The sequence below is a fragment of the Parasteatoda tepidariorum genome, chromosome 4 (genome assembly GCF_982258835.1).
Source record: "Parasteatoda tepidariorum strain Cologne lab strain chromosome 4, Ptep-v5.0, whole genome shotgun sequence".
Taxonomy (NCBI): Eukaryota; Metazoa; Arthropoda; class Arachnida; order Araneae; family Theridiidae; genus Parasteatoda; species Parasteatoda tepidariorum.
The window spans coordinates 97,264,583-97,286,175 of record NC_141758.1 but is presented as its reverse complement, the minus strand read 5'-3'; the positions used below and the strand labels follow the sequence as shown (position 1 = coordinate 97,286,175).

General features: G+C 34.1%; 1 protein-coding gene across 1 annotated transcript in view; it reads left to right on the top strand.

Annotated features, from left to right (window-relative positions):
* Window positions 1–1,524: 1,524 nt before the first annotated feature.
* The window catches only part of LOC107452262 (uncharacterized), a 72,344-nt gene continuing 52,275 nt past the window's right edge, over window positions 1,525–21,593 (top strand). Inside the window, exons 1-7 of the mRNA XM_087161770.1 lie at window positions 1,525–1,557; window positions 5,552–5,842; window positions 9,991–10,111; window positions 11,143–11,276; window positions 12,916–13,052; window positions 17,166–17,329; window positions 21,073–21,171. Of these exons, the coding sequence (XP_087017896.1) occupies window positions 5,580–5,842; window positions 9,991–10,111; window positions 11,143–11,276; window positions 12,916–13,052; window positions 17,166–17,329; window positions 21,073–21,171 (918 nt within the window). The 5' untranslated portion in view covers window positions 1,525–1,557; window positions 5,552–5,579. The remainder of the gene's footprint in view (window positions 1,558–5,551; window positions 5,843–9,990; window positions 10,112–11,142; window positions 11,277–12,915; window positions 13,053–17,165; window positions 17,330–21,072; window positions 21,172–21,593) is intronic.

Below are 21,593 nucleotides of genomic sequence, written 5' to 3'. Positions count from 1 at the left end.
TTGTAACGCACACACACTTTTTGTTTTCCTTTTTGATAAGGATAATAAAAATACATATCAAAAGCGGTACTTAGAGAACACACTGTATATTATACATTAAGTATTGTATCTATGCTCGCAAAACTGGCACATTTTAATCAAATTATTTAAGATTTTGTATACTCTATGTTTCCAGAAAGACAAAAAGAAAATTGTTTTTTGTTCCTTCAATTAATGTAACTTTGAGCAACAAAAAAAATGTAACAATACATAAGTTAATAAAAGCAAGTTCATGGGAATTTAATTTTATAACTGTAACATAACATAAAACTTTAAGAATGAAGTCCAAAATGAAGTTGGCAAAAGAAGTATTAAACATTTTTATTCAACAACAAAACTTTCTATAGTTCATCAAGAAAAGATACTCAATTTTAGTGTCAAGTAATCTAGAGAGTGTCAAGTAATCAGCACCCAAAGTCGAGCACTTCACCGTAGAACAGTTTAACAATGACCAATACCGCGCACACTCGATCCCTACTCAGACTGATCCAAGTGGTCACCCACATGCACACTGACCACAACCAGTGATGCGTGATCTGCTGGGAACCGTGTCTTAACTATCAGTCCACAGAGGAACTTGTTCTTCGAGGGAACCTAACTACTTCGAGTTTGTTACTTCTAACATTACTACGTATCTTGTTGGAAAGTGGTTGAAATTTTAACTGCATGATGACCCGTTTTTGCACACAGAAAAAAGTTACTTAAGACTTAGTAATAAAATAAAAGTAAATTTTTAAAAAAAATGTGTGCTGAATAAGGTAATTTCAAGGTGATTTTTCTTTTAATTGAATAAAAAAAAAGAAAAGAAAAAAAATCAGGATCAGGGAAATTTTGAGCTATGAAACGCGACTAAAGAGAAATATGATTGATTTTGTTTCTAAGCTATACAAATAAATAAATAAATAAATAAAATTTCCTACTCAACGAGTGACCAAGCCTCCTCCCATGTTAGATACTTTAAAAATCCGTATCGTGTTCCAGTACTTTTTTATCACAAATCAAGCATTTGTGTTTGAATCCTTTTTTATCTGAACAGAATAAATAAACATATAAAGCATTTGTGTTTAAAAGCTTATTTACTTAAACAGAATGAATTGAAAACGGCCTTGGATGATAGAAACACGAAACACTTTTTAAAACAGCAAATGCAATATTTTATTGCATTCTAAGTTCAGAGACATTCATTTTAAAATTAGAATACAATAAATGGCTTGAATGGGCTTTCCCTTTCACAATCGAATATGGTATTCAAATAAAATAAAAAAATATTTGCAGTGGTGCTGCAAAATGCTATAGAACCGCCATTACTTTTCAGGAAACTTGACTTACTTATGCTAATTTTCCAAGTAGCTACATTTAATAGCATTTAAACTTATTGACATTAACAAAAAAAGGCTTTTGCGTTACAAAAAAAAGAGATAATTCAGCGATATCTACGATATTAAGATCCATGGTACGACCATCGCGATGTTTATGCATCTAGCTAATGTACATCCATGAATTGACCGTCTAACTGTGGTAAGTTTTCACATTATATAGGTCTTACACTATATAATTAAAATGTTTCATATTGAAACAAAATCCTTGTAAATACTTTTTGGACAATATTGCATAAATATTTATAACATACAGTCCGTGACCAAACTATTAGACGCTCTATAAGATTCTATGCAAAATCTTAATTATCAGGTGATATTATACAGTTTTATTGTTTTTGCACTGCTGAAACTGGTTTGCACTTGTTTACGTTTGTGTATAAATTGTTTAAATTAGACGATATATAATATAAATTCGACGTTTGGACAAATTAAACGATATATTACATAAATATAGAATATTTACTATATCAGGTATTATGTTAGTATATCATTATAATTAGACCAAATTATTAGACGTACTGTAGTTTCTTAATAATGACATGTTTTGCACGAGTTTATAGGCAATATTTTTGTATTTAAACATACACCGAAGAGCCATTACATTATGACCACCCTCCATCTATAACAATGGGCTCGCCCAGGTTTTCATGGTTTCTCGCCCAAGAACAATGTTTTCATGGGGCACATTAGGAAACATAATCCTCATAGAACAATCCCTGACGTCTGTAAGCAACTAGAACATAATTGCTGACCAGGTTCCCCCATTAATGGCAACAGTTTTTCCTGCGGTGAATGGTGAATACCAACAGGATAATGCACCATGTCATAAGGGTCGAATCGTCGAGGAACATTCCAGTGACTTTCAAGTCATGTCTTGGCCCCTAAATTCACCTGACCTTAATTCAATAGAGCATTTGTGGTACTACTTGGAAAACCAAATTCATGCTGCCATGCTACCCCCCTGCAATGTGAGGGAATTGCAAGACCAGTTGGTGAGCGCTTGGTACCAGATACCTCAGACTTCCTATCAGCACCTTGTGGAATCAATGCCACAGAGGGTGCTAGCAGTTTTAAGGGCTAAAGGTGGTCCTACATGTTATTAGCAGGATGGTCATAGTCATAATGTAATGGCTCTTCGGTGTACATGTAATGGGTTTTTATTCTGGAGATTTTTTATATACTTCCTACTTGTATTTATTTTTAACGTATTGCATTACAAGGTTAACCAATTGATACACGAACGTAAACAAGTGCAAACCGGTTTCAGCCACGTAAAAACAATAAAGCTGTATAGTATCACCTGATAATTAAGATTTTGCATAGAATCTTATAGTGCGTCTAATAATTTGGCCAAGGGCTGTATTTTCGTTCCGTGTAAGTTAAGGGAACTATTTTAAGTAAAAAGCTTTTAGTCTTATTTGACTCTAATAATGTAACCATCATAATTTAACCATCATAATTATCATAAAAATTATGATAACCATCATAATTTTTTTAATTCTTTCCAAAGTTTCTAATGGCAAAAATATTTCAATGTCGTTAATCTAAATGACGTTAAAAATCTTTTAAACTTATAATGATTTGTGAAAGAAAACTTTTTTTTGTTCCTTTTCATATAACATTTCACATTACATTTTTCTGTTACTTTTTACATAACTAGAATATTAATTAGCGAACCCGAATATTTATGCTTCTTTTAAAAAAAAAGTGTTTTGTAGCTCTTTCGCCAAGATAAGTTAAAAAGCCACAGTTTAAGTAATTCACACTTGAAGCAAGTCCATAATTTTAAGCCTTGTTTCCATCTTTTACCGTAAAGAACTACCTGGCTTTTAGAGCAGACAAATAGCTTAAATATTTTCTAAGTTATAAAACTTAAACAAAAAAATTTTGTGCCCGGATAAAAATTTTCCAAATCAATAAATAATACTGGTGAATAATTTTTGCTATTTGTTGCATGAATTTTTTGAACGGATCTTGGATATTTTCGCGTTGCTGATTATAAATTTGCAGTCGGTCTTGCTCTACGTGTTACAATTTTTATACAATTCAATGATATAGTCCTAACCAGGAATTTTTAAAATTAACTCGAGAGAATAATATGCGTCCTCACTTCCCTGTTACGTAAATAGTATAATGTATCGGCAAATATTATAATGTATAGTATAATGTGTCGTCGAATAATACATTCTGTATGTATTTACATACAGTGCATGTATATATCTAGTAATTATGTATGTATGTGCAAACAATGTAGACAAGAACTTTTGTACATAATGAATGCATGTATTTTATGCAAATACTTGTTTATGTAAAATGTATATCTTTGTTCATGTACGTATGTATGTACAGGCACTTGTTTGTAAGAACATAAATTGCGCAATGTATTGCACAATGTATGTCTCGTGCGTGAATCTGCAATTTATTTATATCTTATGCATCTATGTGGTATATATATATATATATATACCACTTGGACATGGGCCCAGTGCCCTACCAACCAGGCTATCCCAGCCCTATGTATGTACTTATGAACATAACTTAGTTTTTAGGGGCCGGAATAGCCTGGTCGGTAAGGCGCTGGGTCCATGTCCGAGAGTTCGTGGGTTCGAACCCAGCCGGCCGAAGACTCCCCGTGTAGTAAATGGTGACTGATGCACGTTAAATCTGTTGAGTCTCAAAAGTCTTCCATGTTCCCATAACAAATCAATGCCTCTGGGGTTACTGGATTGGAGATCGATCGTTCTCTGCTTCAGGTCAAAATTACGATCTGTGGATGAATGATCGGATGTATGAGTGGGTCCGCCCTATAAAACGTGCTATGACGTGTGTGTGGCTGAAGACGAATTCTTGGCCGCAGGATGGCGCCAGTCTGCCTTTAATTTGCTCGGTTTCACCAAGCAGGCTTGCCCGTGTGTCAAGTTGCATTAGAAACAACAACAACAACTTAGTTTATGAGCATACGTAAATGTATACATTATTTTCACATGTGTTCATACACATACTGTTTGTGTATACGAACATACAAACTTTGCATTTGCGTACAAGCGATTTCCCAGGTAGCCCAGATTTGCATACAAACTATATCCCAGAATAGAATCCCAGATTGCAAAATAAGGTTTCTTTTCATTCAACAAAGGCCTTTTAATGTAAAACTAAAAAGGTTTGTAATACGGTTTATGTGTAAACCTTCAAACCTTAAAACGAGATATGTGACAATCTGCTCTATTTTACGCACATTACCCTAATCCTAAACCTTGGAAGACAACCTTCTATATAAAAATCTTAAATCGAGGTTCGACTTTGGATTTTCAAGCGTGAAAAAATCTTTTAATAAAGCTAGTCTCAAGGTGAAAATAATCTTAAATCTAGGTAATTATAAGCTTTCTTTTTGCACTCTTCCATGCTCAGATAAAATCCACCTTGTCTTGAAATTTCAATGAACAATGCAATTTGATCCTATTGCTAGTGGTCCCGCAGTGGACTGATCGTTAAGACACGGTTCCCAGCAGATCACCGAAGTCATGCATCACTGGCTACGGTCAGTGTGCGGGTGGGTGACCACTTGGATCAGTCTGCGTAGGCACCGAGGGTGCGCGGTATTGGTCCTCGCTTAACTGTTCTACCGTAAAGTGCTCGACTTCACGTGCAGGTCGTCTGGCCACCGAAGCGTGGGTGCCATCCCCTCTGCAGAGGAGCAAAATTGTGTTGGCATGTCTTCGGATCATCCTCAGGGAGGTTTCCCAGACAGTCGCCAATAGTGCGACGTAAATGAACTGCAACAACAACAACCTATCGCTAGTGTGACGTCAGTTAAAAAGTCATTATGGTCCTAAGTGACAATACTTTTCAAAAAAAGCTTTGAAAAATACTTTTTAATCCTTTTAGGATGAAAGGTTTGAAACTGCAAGATATTTTGCTTTATTGAAAAAAGGTTTTTAGTACAAACATTTTCGGAGCAATAAAAAAGAAAATTCAGATACAAGGTTGCCGTAAGATTACATGCTTTCTGGGAATAATTGTTAATACTCATTATTTGAAAACACGCATAAAAAGAATTATCAACAATAATTTAAATATAGAAGATAAAATACGATTGAACTTTTTTTTTAAACTACATATACATTTTATTTCAGGTATTGAATACTTTTTGAAAAAAAGTATATGGAGATGGCATCTTTAAAAGAAAAGATTAAATATGTGTTTGAGAGATCTTATATTCTAAGTTTCGCTGAAATGGCAAAGACATCGTCTCTGAAAAGAATATTTTTCGCATTTTTCATATTTACTTCAAGTTTGGTTGGTTTCCTATATCAAATGTACGAATTTTCAGCTATTTATCTGTCATATGCTACTGAACAGACAGAACTCTCCTCTAATCCAAACTACGTGGAATTACCGGCGATCTCATTATGCAATGTCAACTCGTAAGTTTTCAACCCTTCTCTTTTGCTTGTATCAAATTAGTAGCACGTAAAAACCAAACATTGGATACTTGCAAGTGACGCTACTAAATGATCAGTCAATCAGGCTCGTCAACATACGCGAGTAGCAACTAATCAGGTTTGGTACAAATGCGTGGGAATCGGGTTTGACACAAACTCGTGGGTTGGCCAAGCATGTTCCACGCACGTCGTTTGCAAGTATTCAAATAAATCTGATATGAAAATTTATTCAGCTTGATAATAAAATTTGATGCAAAGATTCAAAGACATATACTTTGTTTATATTTATACATAATTATTGAGGGAGCTTGCATTCATCAAGGAACCTACCTTAGAGCCGCGATAGCACAGGGGATAGAGCATTCGCCTTCCAATGAGGTGAACCGGGGTTCGATCCCGGCGATGACTGGTCGATATGAATTCCGCATCCAGCTTGCACCTTGCACAGTGCTGGCGTGAAATATCCTCAGTGGTAGACGGATCATGGGTTAGAGTCCCCTTGCCGTCAGGTTAACGATGGGAGGTTCTCGTGATCTTCCTCTTAATGCAACGCAAATGCAGGTTAGTTCCATCAAAAAGTCCTCCAACAAAGCAAAATTTCCCTTGTCTTCTGGATTAGGCTCAAAATTACAAGGTTACGGAGTTGAACATTAGTAGTCGTAAATCCCAAAATTGAGTCGGCTGTTCAACGACGGTTATAAAAGAGAGGAACCAACCCTTGGCCGGGATAGCCTGGATGGCAGGGCACCAGGCCCATGTTCAAGAGGTCGTGGGTTCGATCCTCGCTGGCCGAAGCCTCCCCGTGTAGTAAATGGTGACTGATGCAGGTTAAATCTGTCGAGTCACAAAGTCCCTTATGTTCTCATAACAAATCAATAAATCTGGGGGTACTGATTCAGAAGTTTCCTTGTCTTCTGGATTGGTTCAAAATTACAAGGCTACGGAGCTGAGCATTAGTAGTCGTAAACCCATAAATTGGTTGGCTGTTCAACGACGGTTATAAAATAAATAAATAAATAAAATTTCAACCTGTAAATTGTATGAGAGATACGCTTGAGGCAGACGTTTAACCAAGGTTTGTCTGTATATGTGACTGCAGCAACTTTGAAGAGCCTTTGATAGCTCTGTTGTGTTTATTGGTATCTTCTTACGGGCATCCCCGTCTAGGTTATTCCACAAAAGTTCTATTAGATCAGGAGAATATGGTGACTACTTCAATGGGAACCGTAAAATGGAAACTTAAATTCGTCGTTCCAGAGAATCCTCTACCATAATGCTTTGGTCTAGTTTTATTTTAATACTTTTTTTGCAAATACTAAATTGAAAAAAAATAAGTTAAAAAATTTACTTTTTTCATTGTTATCGGCAAAGTCTTTACCGCAACCTCTCCCCCAAAACGAAAATGCTATTCTAAAATCTATTCGGAAATTTTGGGAAAACATAGCTATGAACAAAGGATCTCGAAATTTATTTAATCATAAATGGCAAACAATTGTGGATATTGTATTACATTTAAATAATTAAAAATATTTCATACACGTAGGACCAAGACAATGCAATAATTCTATTTTTAATGAAGGGCAAAATATTTGCTTTGAGGCACCCTACAGACCGAAACTTTCTAGCCTGACCTTTGTCAGTGGATATTTTCACATACATTTTATTACCCATAAGCAAAATGGGTCTTGTTTTGGATTTGATGGCGTACAGACACTTTTCAACTGTGATCCAGAGTAATAGTAAACAGTGCGCATGTTATTTAGCATGTTTGAAATTACTCCTTCGAACCATGAAGATTCAGTTTTAAAACGTGAAGATCCTATAATTAAATCAAAATTTATTCAGGGTGTATTTTTTTTTTTTTTTGCAAATTTGAAATAACTAATAAAAGTTAATTAAGTTTAAGTTGATTGATTAATGGATTTGTTTAAAAAATATATTTTATTATTTTTTTTCCTCAACTTGATTAAACATAGTTTAGCAAACCAAAAATCTCCGTTCCCTTTATGCTTAACATTTAAAAAAAAATTATTTTTGTCATTTTTTAAAGCAAGGCTTTCAGGAGGAATATAGAAACATATAGTATATAGAATATATATATATATAGTATATATAGTATATATAGAATATATAGTATATAGTATATAGAAACACAAATAACACTGATAAACATTTTTTTTTCTTTTTTGTTTCATGAGTTTTTTTAAACAGATCCTAGATACCTTGGCATTGATAATTTCAAATCATCTGCAATTTGTTTCTCTATCCAAGCAACAGTTCTTTTAAACGAACTTTTTAATCTATTTTTTATCGAAATGTGCAAATTTAAAAAACTGAAACAGAGGTCACAGAAGTATTGAGACAAACTTCCACGAGAGTTAAGGCACATCATGGGGATTAAAATTGCATAGGATTCCATCCCCAGAAATATCACCATACACCGATCGCTAAGGGAGCTTTCTTACTTATTAATTGTTTCTCCGTGCTTATCAAGTGCTCCCAGCCGCGTACAACGACATTTCCGGTAATGAATTCCCTTGCTCTTTTGATCCTGAAGATGTCCCTTAAACCCCCTAGAAGTATGTCGCATTATTTATGTAAACGTTTTTAACCCTTTGACAGTGTTGACCTAGTCCAGTTCGGGCAATTACAACGTGCATTATTTGTGGAGCCCGAGCTGAGTTCGTTTCCACTTCAGGATACTTAATTCACTATTTTCCTAATAGATGGCATTAGTGGTCCTAGTTTTTCAGGGATCACGACTTCAGTCAAGGGTGGGAAATGTGGATGGGGTTTCGGGATATACCATACCGTAAAAGATTTGTAATTTATGTATTGAAAATCATATTGTTGTGTTTTTATATTATACTCACAGCAAAAGCCTTTCAATCCTTATATTCAGCTTCAAAATTTTGTTTAATTTGCTCTATATGAGTAAGATGTGTGTGTAATCCGTTACTTTTTTATGTGTATGTAAAAATTATAAATACAGTAGACATTGCATTTAAAATTTTACTTTTGCAATAAAAAACCATTTTCTATCTTTTATAATGATATAAAGAAAAAAATTAAACAGTCGAAAAAATTTCTATTTTTCTGAAATATATGCTACTTTTAAGAGGTTAAATTGTACATTTCGATATGAAATAGACAACTAATTTTAGATTTGAAATAGCAAAACTAATTTTAGATTTGAAATAGCAAAACTAATTTTAGATTTGAAATCATTACACCCGACCAAATCAAGTATTTCTATAAAATAAAACGAAAATATGTTCTCTAGAAGAATTGTTTTGGTACTATTAATTGCTCTGAAACGGCTGTCTGTCTATTTTAATTTTTTTTAAAATTACTTTTGCTTCACATGCTAGTTTTTGCATTATCTAGATGAACAATAGTTAGATTTTAAAAATTTAATTAGTTTGTCGAAACTAAACTACTTCAAAATCACAACCCAAGTTAAAATTTTTGATAGTTTTTCATTGATGGACCAACATAATCTTGATGGTAGCCATTAATAATTCCATCATGGACCATTATATTTTTGATAGTAGCCAACATAAGTGAACATCACCTCAATATAGAAATTCGGACTGATTTATGATGGCCCAACATAAGAATAGCAACTGGTTTTGATGGTTTGTTCATGTTAAACCATCAGAAATTTCCATCATTTTTTAGAAATCAAATGTTGGAATGATCATGAACAACCATCATCCCAATGTAAGAATTCGGACTGATTTATGATGGTCCAACTTAACAAAATCAAATTGTTTTGATGGTATATTCTTAAGAACCAACAAGAATTCCCATCAAACCATCTTGGAAATGTATGGTTGGAACCATCATGAACCACCACGGATCATGGATGGTTCATGAGAATCAAACTTCCTTAGTTGGTAAACCATATTAGTATTAATGTAGTATTTTCCATCACGTAATGATGGAAGTTTGTTGACATATCAAAACCATGAACGCATAATGAAAAATGTTGGATGATGGTGACCATCAAATGATGTTGGACCATCACGAATCACACTGAAAACAACACAAACCATCAAAATATATTGATGGTACCATCAAGAACTTTGACTTGAGGAGCTTTATTTTACTATTTCTATGTTTTAAAGGCATCGGAACAGTGAAGTATGCAAGTTGAATGACAGCTCCTCTGGCTACGTTAAGGAAGCAAACGTTGGATGTAAAGAATATCCCAAACTATGTGAGGAATCTTTTAAGAAATATAAAGTGGTAAGTTTCCTTAATTATGCATCACGAAGACTTTAAGAAAAGGCTTTTGCTTCTTAGGGATATCATTGATCATATAATTCAATTTGACGTTAAATAGTAACTTAGAAATGTCACTGCGATGTTTTTATTTGGCAGCGAAAATTATGGACGTGAACGGTTTCATTTTTCAAAAAGGCTTTTGCTTCTTAGTGATATCATTGATCATATAATTCAATTTGACGTTAAATAGTAACTTAGAAATGTCACTGCGATGTTTTTATTTGGCAGCGAAAATTGTGGACGTGAACGGTTTCATTTTTCAAAAAGGCTTTTGCTTCTTAGTGATATCATTGATCATATAATTCAATTTGACTTTAAATAGTAACTTAGAAATGTCACTGCGATGTTTTTATTTGGCAGCGAAAATTCTGGACGTGAACGGTTTCATTTTTCAAAAAGGCTTTTGCTTCTTAGTGATATCATTGCTCATATAATTCAATTTGACGTTAAATAGTTACTTAGATTTAATGTCACTGTGATGTTTTTATTTGACAACGACTCCATTTTTCGAAATAGCTTTTGTAGATAAGTGATATAATTAATCATATAATTCAGTTTGATGCAAAATAGTAACATAGAATTGATGTCACTGTGGTATTTTTACTTGACAGCGTTAATTATCGAAGTCAAAGTCTCCATTTTTCAGAGAAAAACATTATATTAATATCCCGGTTCGAAATTAAATGAATCCTAACCCATCCAGTTTTTAGATAAAAAGAATTGTGAAAGGTGTGTTAGCGGACACTAATGTCTTCTAAGCAGACTTCTGGCGTTTACTTCAAGAAAAATATTCATGAAATCACGAGGGAAAAAAAAGAATACTTTTTTTTCTCTCGAAAACTTCACATTTAGGTATACCTTTAATTATTCTGAAATTTTTACTGTATAATACGTTTAGGAGATAAAAACTCGGAAATAATTCATTACTTTATTGTAACTGAATAATGATGAAATTTCGAATATAATGCATTTTAACTTTTATTTCCTAATAGTCATGTCTTTCTCCTGAATTCGAAAAAATGCTGGAAACTGAAGAGATCTGGAAAGCAGCTGAAACTTTCGCTCACACTGAAAGTATGTTTTATTCGTGCTTCGAAATCATTGGAAACGAAAGAAAGATATGCGAGTAAGTAACATATACTGTGTTCCATATACATAACCTCTTCACTGTGGTTGCCTAGTGTTGTATGCAATGCATAGGGAAAGTATGTAATACTTCTCATATTTCATACCTTGCCCAAAAAACTTCTGGCATTATATACAACGCCTAGGCATTCTATAGAATGCCTGCAAATGCCAGATTCTAATTTATTGACAATCGAACGGAAGTTGCCGTTATCATTAACTGTTGAGAAACAGACGAAAATTAACTAATTTTACTAATTATAAAGAGGCTAGAGTGGAGAAGAAATTGAAAATTTTGCTGCCTGTAACATTAAACTGAAACTTTTCTTTTCTAATGACAGGCACTGAACTTTTACGTTCTTTGCCTGGGAAGATGCCGTGAGTATTCATTTAACGCTACCCAGTGGGCACCTGTGAACCTAAGTCACGGAGGCGAGCAACTTTACCCACTCCGCACTGTCACAGATACCCGTTTATAGGGTGGGCCACATTCACACGTCAAGCAATGGGGAACAACAAACAGAGAGAAACATCCATGCCTTGAGCGGTATTCGAACCCGCAGCCAGGCACCATCTGGCCAGCATTAAACTGAAACTGATTATATTAGAATTACTTTCCAGAACTAAAATCTTCTATTCAGTCAATCGTATGCTTGTATTAAATGGTCTAGAGATTACGTTCTAACAAAGTAACAAAAAACAACTAATAAAATAAAAAGTTTTTGCCTAGCTAAATACTACTTTCTCTCTCCATTGCTGTACACCATACTTTTCAAACACCCTACACAGTAAAAAAATATTTTCTCATGAGTTTTGATCGTGGAACAATAGGGCACTGTGCAATATTTATAACTACGATGCTGAAGGTTTTTGAGGTTCTTCCTTCGCTAAATTTACAATTAATTATGTATCGACAACAATCAAGGTAGGTGTAAATAACACTTATATAATTTGTCGATGGAAAGAACTACCCTTGACACAAAGTCTAATGATGTCTGCGGCTATGGAAACAAGACGCAGCTCATTTTAAAGAGAGGAGCTCCTTTCTCTCTCCCTATTCTCTTTCTCTCGGCGACCCAAACCAAAACCTAATAAATATTGACCCAACACCCCAGCTTAGAATAGTTGTACCTCGTACCCATAGTAACCGTCACAGTTTCATACGAATGGTGAGGGGAATTCCTTCCATAGACCGACTATAATAAGCGATTGCTAAAATGTTTTATGTACAGTAACGTCACAAGTAATATGCGTCAGCGACCAATTTAAAAGGCGTTTTAAAAATAATGAACTTGTTTGAATGCAATTTAATTGACATTTTCCAGTGTAATTTTTCAAGCTCTTTCATTTTAAAAAGATTTTAAAAATCACGTTTGTAAAATTGCAAATGGTTTGCTAAATTGAATATCTTATTGGTTAACTATTAGTTGGTAGCAGATCTACTTGTTTTTATTTAGCTTTTTGAAACCGGGAGATAACCCTTTCGACCCTTAGATGTGGATTTTATGACAACCGTCATTAATTTTAAAATTAGACTTATATTCCATAGATCATGTCTCATCACGTTGTGAAAAAATTGCACGGTTTTGGCTTTTTGAATCGGCTTCTGGTTGGTAACAGATTTATTTGTTTCCACTTAGCTTCTTTAAACCGGAAAAAAGACCATTTGGAACATTTACTCATGGAATAACTGATAGGAGTCCAACTAGCTGCTACACTTTTAATTCTGCTGTTAGAAATCCAAATGCTCCAGGAAAATATTTACTTAAATCATCCAGTAAGTATAAATTTCAGAAATCTAAAATCAAGTGTTAAAACATTTAAAAAAAATTTTTTATTAGATTTGTGATAGTTGTTACCTAAACTAAACTGGGTTACGTAGCGACCCATAGAGAACAATGCAACCCATAGAGAGCAAAGCAACCCATAGAGAGCAAAGCAACCCATAGAGAGCAAAGCAACCCATAGAGAGCAAAGTTTTCTTGACCTTGGGCTCTAGTGTTCAGTAGCAGATATTCCAATACCCTGTGGGAGAGGGAATGGAGCATTCACCTTCCATTGAGGTGAACCGGGTTCGAATTCCGCATCCAGCTTGCACCGACCACAGTGTTGGATGGATCAAGGGTTAGAGTCCCCTTGCCGTCAGGCTAGTCATGGTTGGTCTTCATGGTTTTCCTCTCCATGTAACGCAAATGTGGGTTAGTTCCTTCTAAAAAAGTCCTCCATGAAAGCGAAATTGCTCGCAAAACTTGATTCATGAGTTTCCTTGTCTTCTGGATTGGGTTCATGATTACAAGGCAACGAAGTTGAACATTAGAAGTCGTAAACCCAAAACAATTGGGTCGGCTGTTCCACGACAATTACAAAATTATTTTAAAAAAATACTCCGCACTAAAGGGATTGCTCTTCAAAACTGGCGCATCTAATTTATTCATTTCATACGTATGCTGAATTCTGTAACATCACAAACAATTTTAAAAATATTTTTTTGCAAAAGACAAAACAAAAAAAAACTATACTTTTGTATTCATTTAGTTGTTACAACAGTAAAAAAAACTGAAAAACAAGTGGTCAAAGCTAAAAGTCCCTTATGGGATATTTGACACCAGTTGACCTCAACGGGAGAATCAGTAGCTGGATTGAAAATAAACATATTTATCTTCAAGCATCGATGGTCAGAGTCAGGAAAAGAAAAACAGAAAGCGAAAATCATGCTGTTTCTTATCAGGGCTAAAGAGAATAGAAGGGCTTGTTCTCTCCGCTCTTAGAGCAGAAGCTACGATTTCCCTCCTCATGACGTCACTGTGTCCACAGATCTCGGAGATCGCAAGCAAAGATATTATGATAACTTTGCATCTTTCTCTTTGTAAAAATAAGATATGCTTTTTTTGGTTATTAGCCTTCAAACTTTACGTAATTAACACATTATTTCCGTTCATAAACATAGTTTTAAAAAAACTTTCTTGGTTATTATATTAAAACAAATACCATTTTAAACTTATAAAAATGTTTTGCTAGTTGGTGAAAATGACACGATAAATACTTTATTTTAAAAAGTTCAGTTTTAACTTTAACAATTAAGAAAAATGAAGGCATATATCGACACTTTTTTTATCTACATATTCTTTTATAACGATAAGTTAAGTTAAATTTAGAATCCCTGATTTTAAAATATGTCGTTAATAGCAATTTGTTTTACTTAATCATTAGGAAACATCGATCTTAAACGCTAATTACTGAAACAAAATAATAATTTAAGTTCATAATGACATTAGAAATTTTACAATTGTTCATAGACATTTAAATTTACGATGATATAATTTATGGATATTTAAATTGAAGAGAATATAATTTTTAAAAAAAATCATAAATATTTAGAATAACTACATTAAAAAATATGTTATGAAATTAGGAGAATTTCAACTATATACTATATATTTTATTTATACTTTTTATTTACATTTTAATTTTCTTTGACTTTATCCATTTTTTAATTCTTTTCACCTGCCTTTCTTTATGAAAAAACGAGGTGGTTTCTATTTAGATAATGAATTTTTATAAAAGTTCTTTACGACAGAATAAACGTATTGCTGTTTTATATTAACTGTGTCATTTCGGAATCCATTCTTTACATAGTTGTTCATTTACTTTAGGGAACACTCGAAAAATTATACTTTTTTCTTTTGTTTTTGTATCAGTATTTTTGCAAGTTGCAATCGCGCAAACTGGCATTTCGATAATAGTTTTAAATTCTTGTAAATTCACTGCAAAAACTGAGGAAAGTCATTATAGAAAATAACACATGTCTTAGAATATCTCGCAAAAAGAAATGATCCGATATTAGTTAGAGCTAGTAAGGCCAAACGCTCCATTCTTGAAGTAAAAGTGCGAGCTTTGCGCCAAAGTGACGTCACTAGAGTGACGTCGGAGGATCGGCGCGGCGAGAGATACTTCAAAGGAGTGAACCAGCCCTTCTATTCTCTTTAGCCCTGGTTTCTTATATTCTTGTTCGATCGTTGAAAAATAACGATTATCTTGATATGTTGGTGCGAAGGGCCAATTATCGATTCTTCGAATAGGATTAATCGTATTGTAAATGTCTTAAATCTAAGTGATCGATTGCTGCAGCGTTCTTGCTTAGAAAACACAGGAATTTATATCAAAGTTGATCAACAGATGGCACTGCTGGAGGAAAAAAATATAAAATAAAGCTCATGTCAGATTATTCCAACTGAAGTGCTTGTATGATTGTTTGTTAGATTTGTCTCAGTTTATGTTGTTAGAAATGCTGATTGTTTCAAAAACATTACTTGATTGAAAAAACTTCATTGGTTACAAAAATAAGCAGATGGATATTAAAAGTTGATATGTTTCAAGCTCCCAAGAATAGGTATCAATTATCAAGTCTTTCTCTTCCAGAATGAGAAGAAATCTTCTACATTTTATACTTTCGCCTTCCTCGCACTTTACCTTTGCCCTAACTTTTGTTCTTAAAACTACGAACTTAACTTCCTCGGCTCGTTTGCTAATAACAGTTTATTTAATCCTTCTATAGCCCAAACACCCTTCATCTAATCCTTTAAGTTTTATTTTATTTCATAACCGTCGTTGCACAGCAATTTTTAGGTTTACGACTACTAATGTTCAACTTGGTAGCGTTGAGGCTTTGAACCGCTGGTAGCCCGCTTTCGGACAAAAGTAACTTCCGATACAGATTGGATCTCAAAAAGTTTCTTCAGTCATAGGCTGTCACGAGAAACTTTAAGTTGTTCTTCCAAACGTTCGATACTTCCAAGAGCATCTGATTAGATCTCATCAAGCACGAAGATATGAAGTTCCTAGTACACAGTAGTCTTTACGTCATCTATCTTTGCTGGGTGCAGGAACCAGACCTTCCCCGAAGTCGTCTCTCATCATCGGGGTAGACATGCGTTAACCCCAGCGTCCAAATCGCCTCATCGTCGTAGTTCCTAGACCGGTCTTAAAACAACCATACTCGGTAGTCTCTAAGTCAGGAATGATCCTATTTGTTACAAAATAGCTAATATACTCTCCCGTTTTAGTTTCAGAGTCATTTTTAAGCCTGTTAAAAGAAATTAAATGTCAGTTTCATAAATATCTTTTCAGTATTCAAAATGGCTGGGGCATTTAGTACGTGCCTAGCCAGTGCTGCCTTGGCTGCCACGGACAAACCAGACGCACTTCAAAATTTAAACATTAGGAACAGGATAGTGGTGTTCTTTATCAAGAAGAGGATTAATCATCAATTGCTGCATATAGTTTAAATCTTGGGCATAAATTCAATTTTGATAGTGCCAAAACTATTTCCACCCGAGTCACATCAGCTCATCTTGATGCCTTGGAATCTTGCTTCATTCTTGGTAATGCTTATTCCCTCGTTAACGGCATCAGTTCATCACCACCTCTTCTCCACCTCGATTCGAGCCTATCGGCAACAGTGGTTTGTCTTGTTTTGTTTTTTTTTTAATCTTTATTTTTGCTTCTCCCTCAATTACTACGGTTTTCCCAATTTCTTAACTCTTCTTTATTTTCCCTTTTTCTTTCAAAACTTAACTTTTTATACTTCAAATCACTTTTGCTTCTTCTCATTCACATCTGGCAAGTCTTGAGTTTGGGCGCCTATTTTTGAACACTTGAAACGTGCCGACTTTTGTTTTCCTCCGAATATTTTTGAAGCCGAAGAAAATTTTTAGTCAAGTAATATCTCCCAGCTTTAGTTTCTTGGGATTATTCTTTTTAACATACTCTAATAATTTTCCCCACTAAGCAGAGCCATCTTTTGACCAACCTTGCAACTTATTTTGAAACTTGCTGAAGAAAAACTGTTATTTCTGGATAATGTCTATGCTATCATTTATTCTTTATTTAGAGATAGAAATGGTCCTTTTAACAGAAGCTGCAAACTATAAAAATACGCTTTTGAAGCCAGGATTTTTTATAGCAGTTCATGATCGCAAGACGATAGTAAATCCAATCAGTTCAGGAGATATTGTGTATGGTGGGAATACGTATGAATATAATATAAAGAAAGAGGTAAGTAGAGTACAGTATTTTACTTCTAGATGATAAGTTTAGTATGATTGAGTACTGCATAAATCAGTGGTTCCCAAATCATGTTCAGGGTAACCCTGGGATTCCGAGAGTTTGAAGGGATTTAATTATCGACGATGCCAACCTTTATCTATCAAAAGGTAACTCCAGATGGATTTAAGTTAACGTGTCTTATATACTAGTGATTTGATAATTAATATTTATAGTGGTATTTACGCCACATTACTCCTCTTCCAGACTTTTATCTGCGATAGAATTCAATGGCCACTAATACCACTAGTTAATTCATGCTGTTTATTTTTTTAGATCATTTTTGCTACTTATATTTTTTCTTCATTTTTTTTTATTTGTAGCATTTCGCTATTTTTTTTCTTCATTGTTTTGTTCATAGCATTTCCTTATTAATATTTTTTTCCTTCACTTTTTTTCCTCATAGCATTTAGCTCATTATTTTTTTTCCTTCATTTTTTTGTTTTTTCTTCACAGCATTTAGCTCATTATTTTTTTTCCTTTATTTTTTTGTTTTTTATTCACAGCATTTAGCTCATTATTTTTTTTCCTTCATTTTTTTGTTTTTTCTTCACAGCATTTCGCTCATTATTTTTTTTCCTTCATTTTTTGCTTTTTTTTCTTCACAGCATTTTGTTCAGTATTTTTTTTCTTCATTTTTTTGTTTAATGACCGGAAAATTTTTTTACTTCACCGAATTTTTTTCTTTTCTTTCTTTGAGCAGTATATTTTTTTTAAGCAAATCAACTGTTTAATGTGGATCATCCATCCGTATTGGCAAGTTATTATCGCGTTCCGGTGGTCACCAATGAGGGGATTTAATTATAGACGATGCCAACTTTCATCTATCAAAAGGTATCTCGTGATAGAATCAAGTTAACATGTCTTATATACTAGTCATTTGGTAATTAATATTTGTAGTGGTAGTTACGCCACAAGTTTAAGTTTTCCAAATCAGTAAGGATTTTGGAAACTTGTAACAATTCTTTATATAAAATAGTTAAACCACAATTTCTTTGACAGTCTTTTTAATTATGGAATTATTTAAGTATAATCCCAATAAAAAAAGAAATGGAAAAATTTATTTAAAAAAATTGCAACAATATTTCTTAATGAATTTTTCAATTCAAAACTAAATTACCAAATTCAAGAACAACGAGTTTATTTTTCTTTGATAACTGTTTTCAACATTTGAAAGAGTTTTTTACCCATTGGCAAAATGGGTCTTGTCTTGGGTTTGATGGCGTCTTCAACTGTATTCTAGAGTAATACACTGGTGGACAAAATTTAGAGATGGAAGGCATTTTCGCACATATCTATGACGCTACATTCTTCTATGACGCTACATTCTTCTATGACGCTACATTCTTCTATGACGCTACATTCTTCTATGACGCTATTCCTGGACGGTTATTGACGTGGAACCCGATACCATTCCAGCAACATTATCGAAAGGGACCATTATGCTGGTGGAGGACTCATGGTTTGGGCAGGGATCATGCAAGATACCTGCACACCGCTCCATGTGTTTGACAATGGTCCCGTGAATGCCCAGAGTTACAGGCAGGAGGTCCTAGTGCGTCTTTTCAGGGGCGCTGTTGTCCCTGAGTTCATTTTTATGTACGACAATGCGCGACCACATAAGGCTCTCATGGTTGATGAGTATCTGGAAAGCGAGGATATTTAACGAATGGATTGGCCAGTCAAATCCCCTAACCTGAATCCTATTGAACATGCTTGAGATGCTCTTGGGAGAGCTATTGCGATGCGCCAACCTCTCCCCAGAACCATTCTGGAGTTAAAAATTGCTCTGGGGGAAGAATGGGAGGTTCTTCCACAAGTCCTCCTTAACTCCCTTATTAACAGCATGCATACTCTCTGTGCATGCTGTCTGTCCGTCAGGGGTGACCATACACCATACTAGAGGCAACACACACTGTAAAAGCCTCACTTTTACTGTCATCTTTTATTCTTAAGTTCAGACTACATTGGATTTATTGGCAATAGGTCTTGCCAGTGAATGGCACTTTCATTTTTGTTTTGCATACTTTATTATCATGGAATAAGCTATATCCAAGCCAAATTTCATTTATTTATATTCAGTATTTTTTGAGATATTTGGGAAAATGTCTTCCATCTCTTAATTTTGTCGACCAGTGTAGTAAACAGTGCGTATGCGTCGTCATTGCATGCCTTGCTATGGCGACCACTGCTGTTTTTCTTTTTATTTTCACTAGCAGGCATTTTTAATGTATTTACATGATAAAAATTTAAAGTATTTTTATATTCTTTTATTATTGACGCATAACTACTGGCATGGCGGTGATTTTAATATTAATATAAATTGAATGCTGAAGAAGGAAATGTATTTTGTGAAACACGTACATAGGCAGGATATGAAAACCATTCAGACGACAAACATCAATTGAGACAGTTTCTGCAGCCCATGATTTGAAATGATGTGGCGTTTGACGGAGTTAAAAGCAAAAGCATTTGAGGAATGGATAATTTTGAGGAAAGCATTTGAGGAATATGGTATGCTTCGCAATAAAGCATTTGAGGAATATGGTTTGCTTCGCTGGCTACTAACTTAGGTACATTGCAAATGCACAATATTCTAAGAATTCAAAACAACCATTCAAAACCATATAAAAACTTTTTTTAAGAAAAAATTACATCTTTTTAGTAAATACTAAGTCATTAAAATAAATTCGAATTCAAATAAATGAAATGTAATTCGTTAAATCTATTAGAAATGTTCTATAGTATAATTCGTGATATAATTCGTGATAATAATTCGTAATGTATAAATTCGTGAAATAAAGCACGTTTGACAAAATACTAAAATAGAGATCTGTCGACAAAGACTACTCTCTTCTGCCTAGCTCGATAGTATGAGATTGTCGCAGCTTTTGCTCTCTGATTATTTCAGTTTCCGTTTTTAAAAGCGCTATATGTTGAGCCACCTCAGCTAGATTTGGCATGTGACATTTTTAGCGGCAATCATTGGTCGATTTTCTAGCGTTGCCATTCGGGGAGTTGTAATGAGGCTTTTTTTATCGCGTGTAAGAGAAATAGTAACGTAAACAAAACAAAGCAAACGTTGCCACCTGCGGAAAAGAAATACAGCCAAAATTTGGGAGCCACGTAAGAGAATTATATATATTAGATTTTTTTTCTGAAATCGAAAACCCTAATTCAGCTTATTTTATTCATTTTCAGCTAATGTAATCACCAAAAACAAATTCAGAACTAGAGCAGATAGCACTCCAGGCCAGCTAATTCATCCGCTTCACATAAAATATTTAACCGTATAAGTTTATCGTATAAGTTAACCGTATAAGTTATAAGTTTGCCGTTCAGCCAAAGGATGTTAGATCATTTAGTATATCATATTTTTTGTGTAAATTACCAAAATATTTTAAACAAGAAATACTGAGCCATGGTGGCTCAGGGTTTAGAACGCTCGCCTCCCAAAGAGGTGACTTGGTTCGAATCTCAGTCTTTGCTGGTATTTGAATTCTGCACCCAGCTCACACCAACCACACTGCTGACGTAAAATCATCAGTGGTGAACGGATCATGAGTTAGAGTGCCCTTGGCGTAAGTCCGATCGGGAGAGGTTTTCGTGGTTTTCTTCTATAAATAACAGTGCTTCATTTTCACCAGTTGTTTTCAGCTGTTACCTATATATTTTTCTTTTTGTTTTTCTCAAAGATTCAAACTAGCCTGTTACCTTCTCCCTATGACACCAATTGCACGGACTATGAATCTTTACGGATGCAGAAAAATGGAACAGGTCCTTCTGATTTTCAGGTATATTATCATAGGTTAATCTTTCACCACAAATTTTATATATATATATATATATATATATATATATATATATATATATATATATATATATATATATATATATATATATATATATATATATATATATATATATATATATATATATATAATTTGTCTACTGTTAGAACTCCCCCGTCACAAAATCTGAAGCCCTGTGCTGCTATGAAAGAAGAATAGCGCATTTCAGGGAGGGTAGCTTCTATTAACTCTAGGGCTAACACAATAGACGAATGAAAAAGGTTCCCTTTTTCTCACCGACCCGAACCTGTCCTAAACAATGACCCTACTTGAAATAGTTATACCTCTTTACCATAGTCACCGCCATTGGTCCAGACGAATGGCTAGGGGAGTTCTTACTTTAGACAAACTATAAAAATTATTCG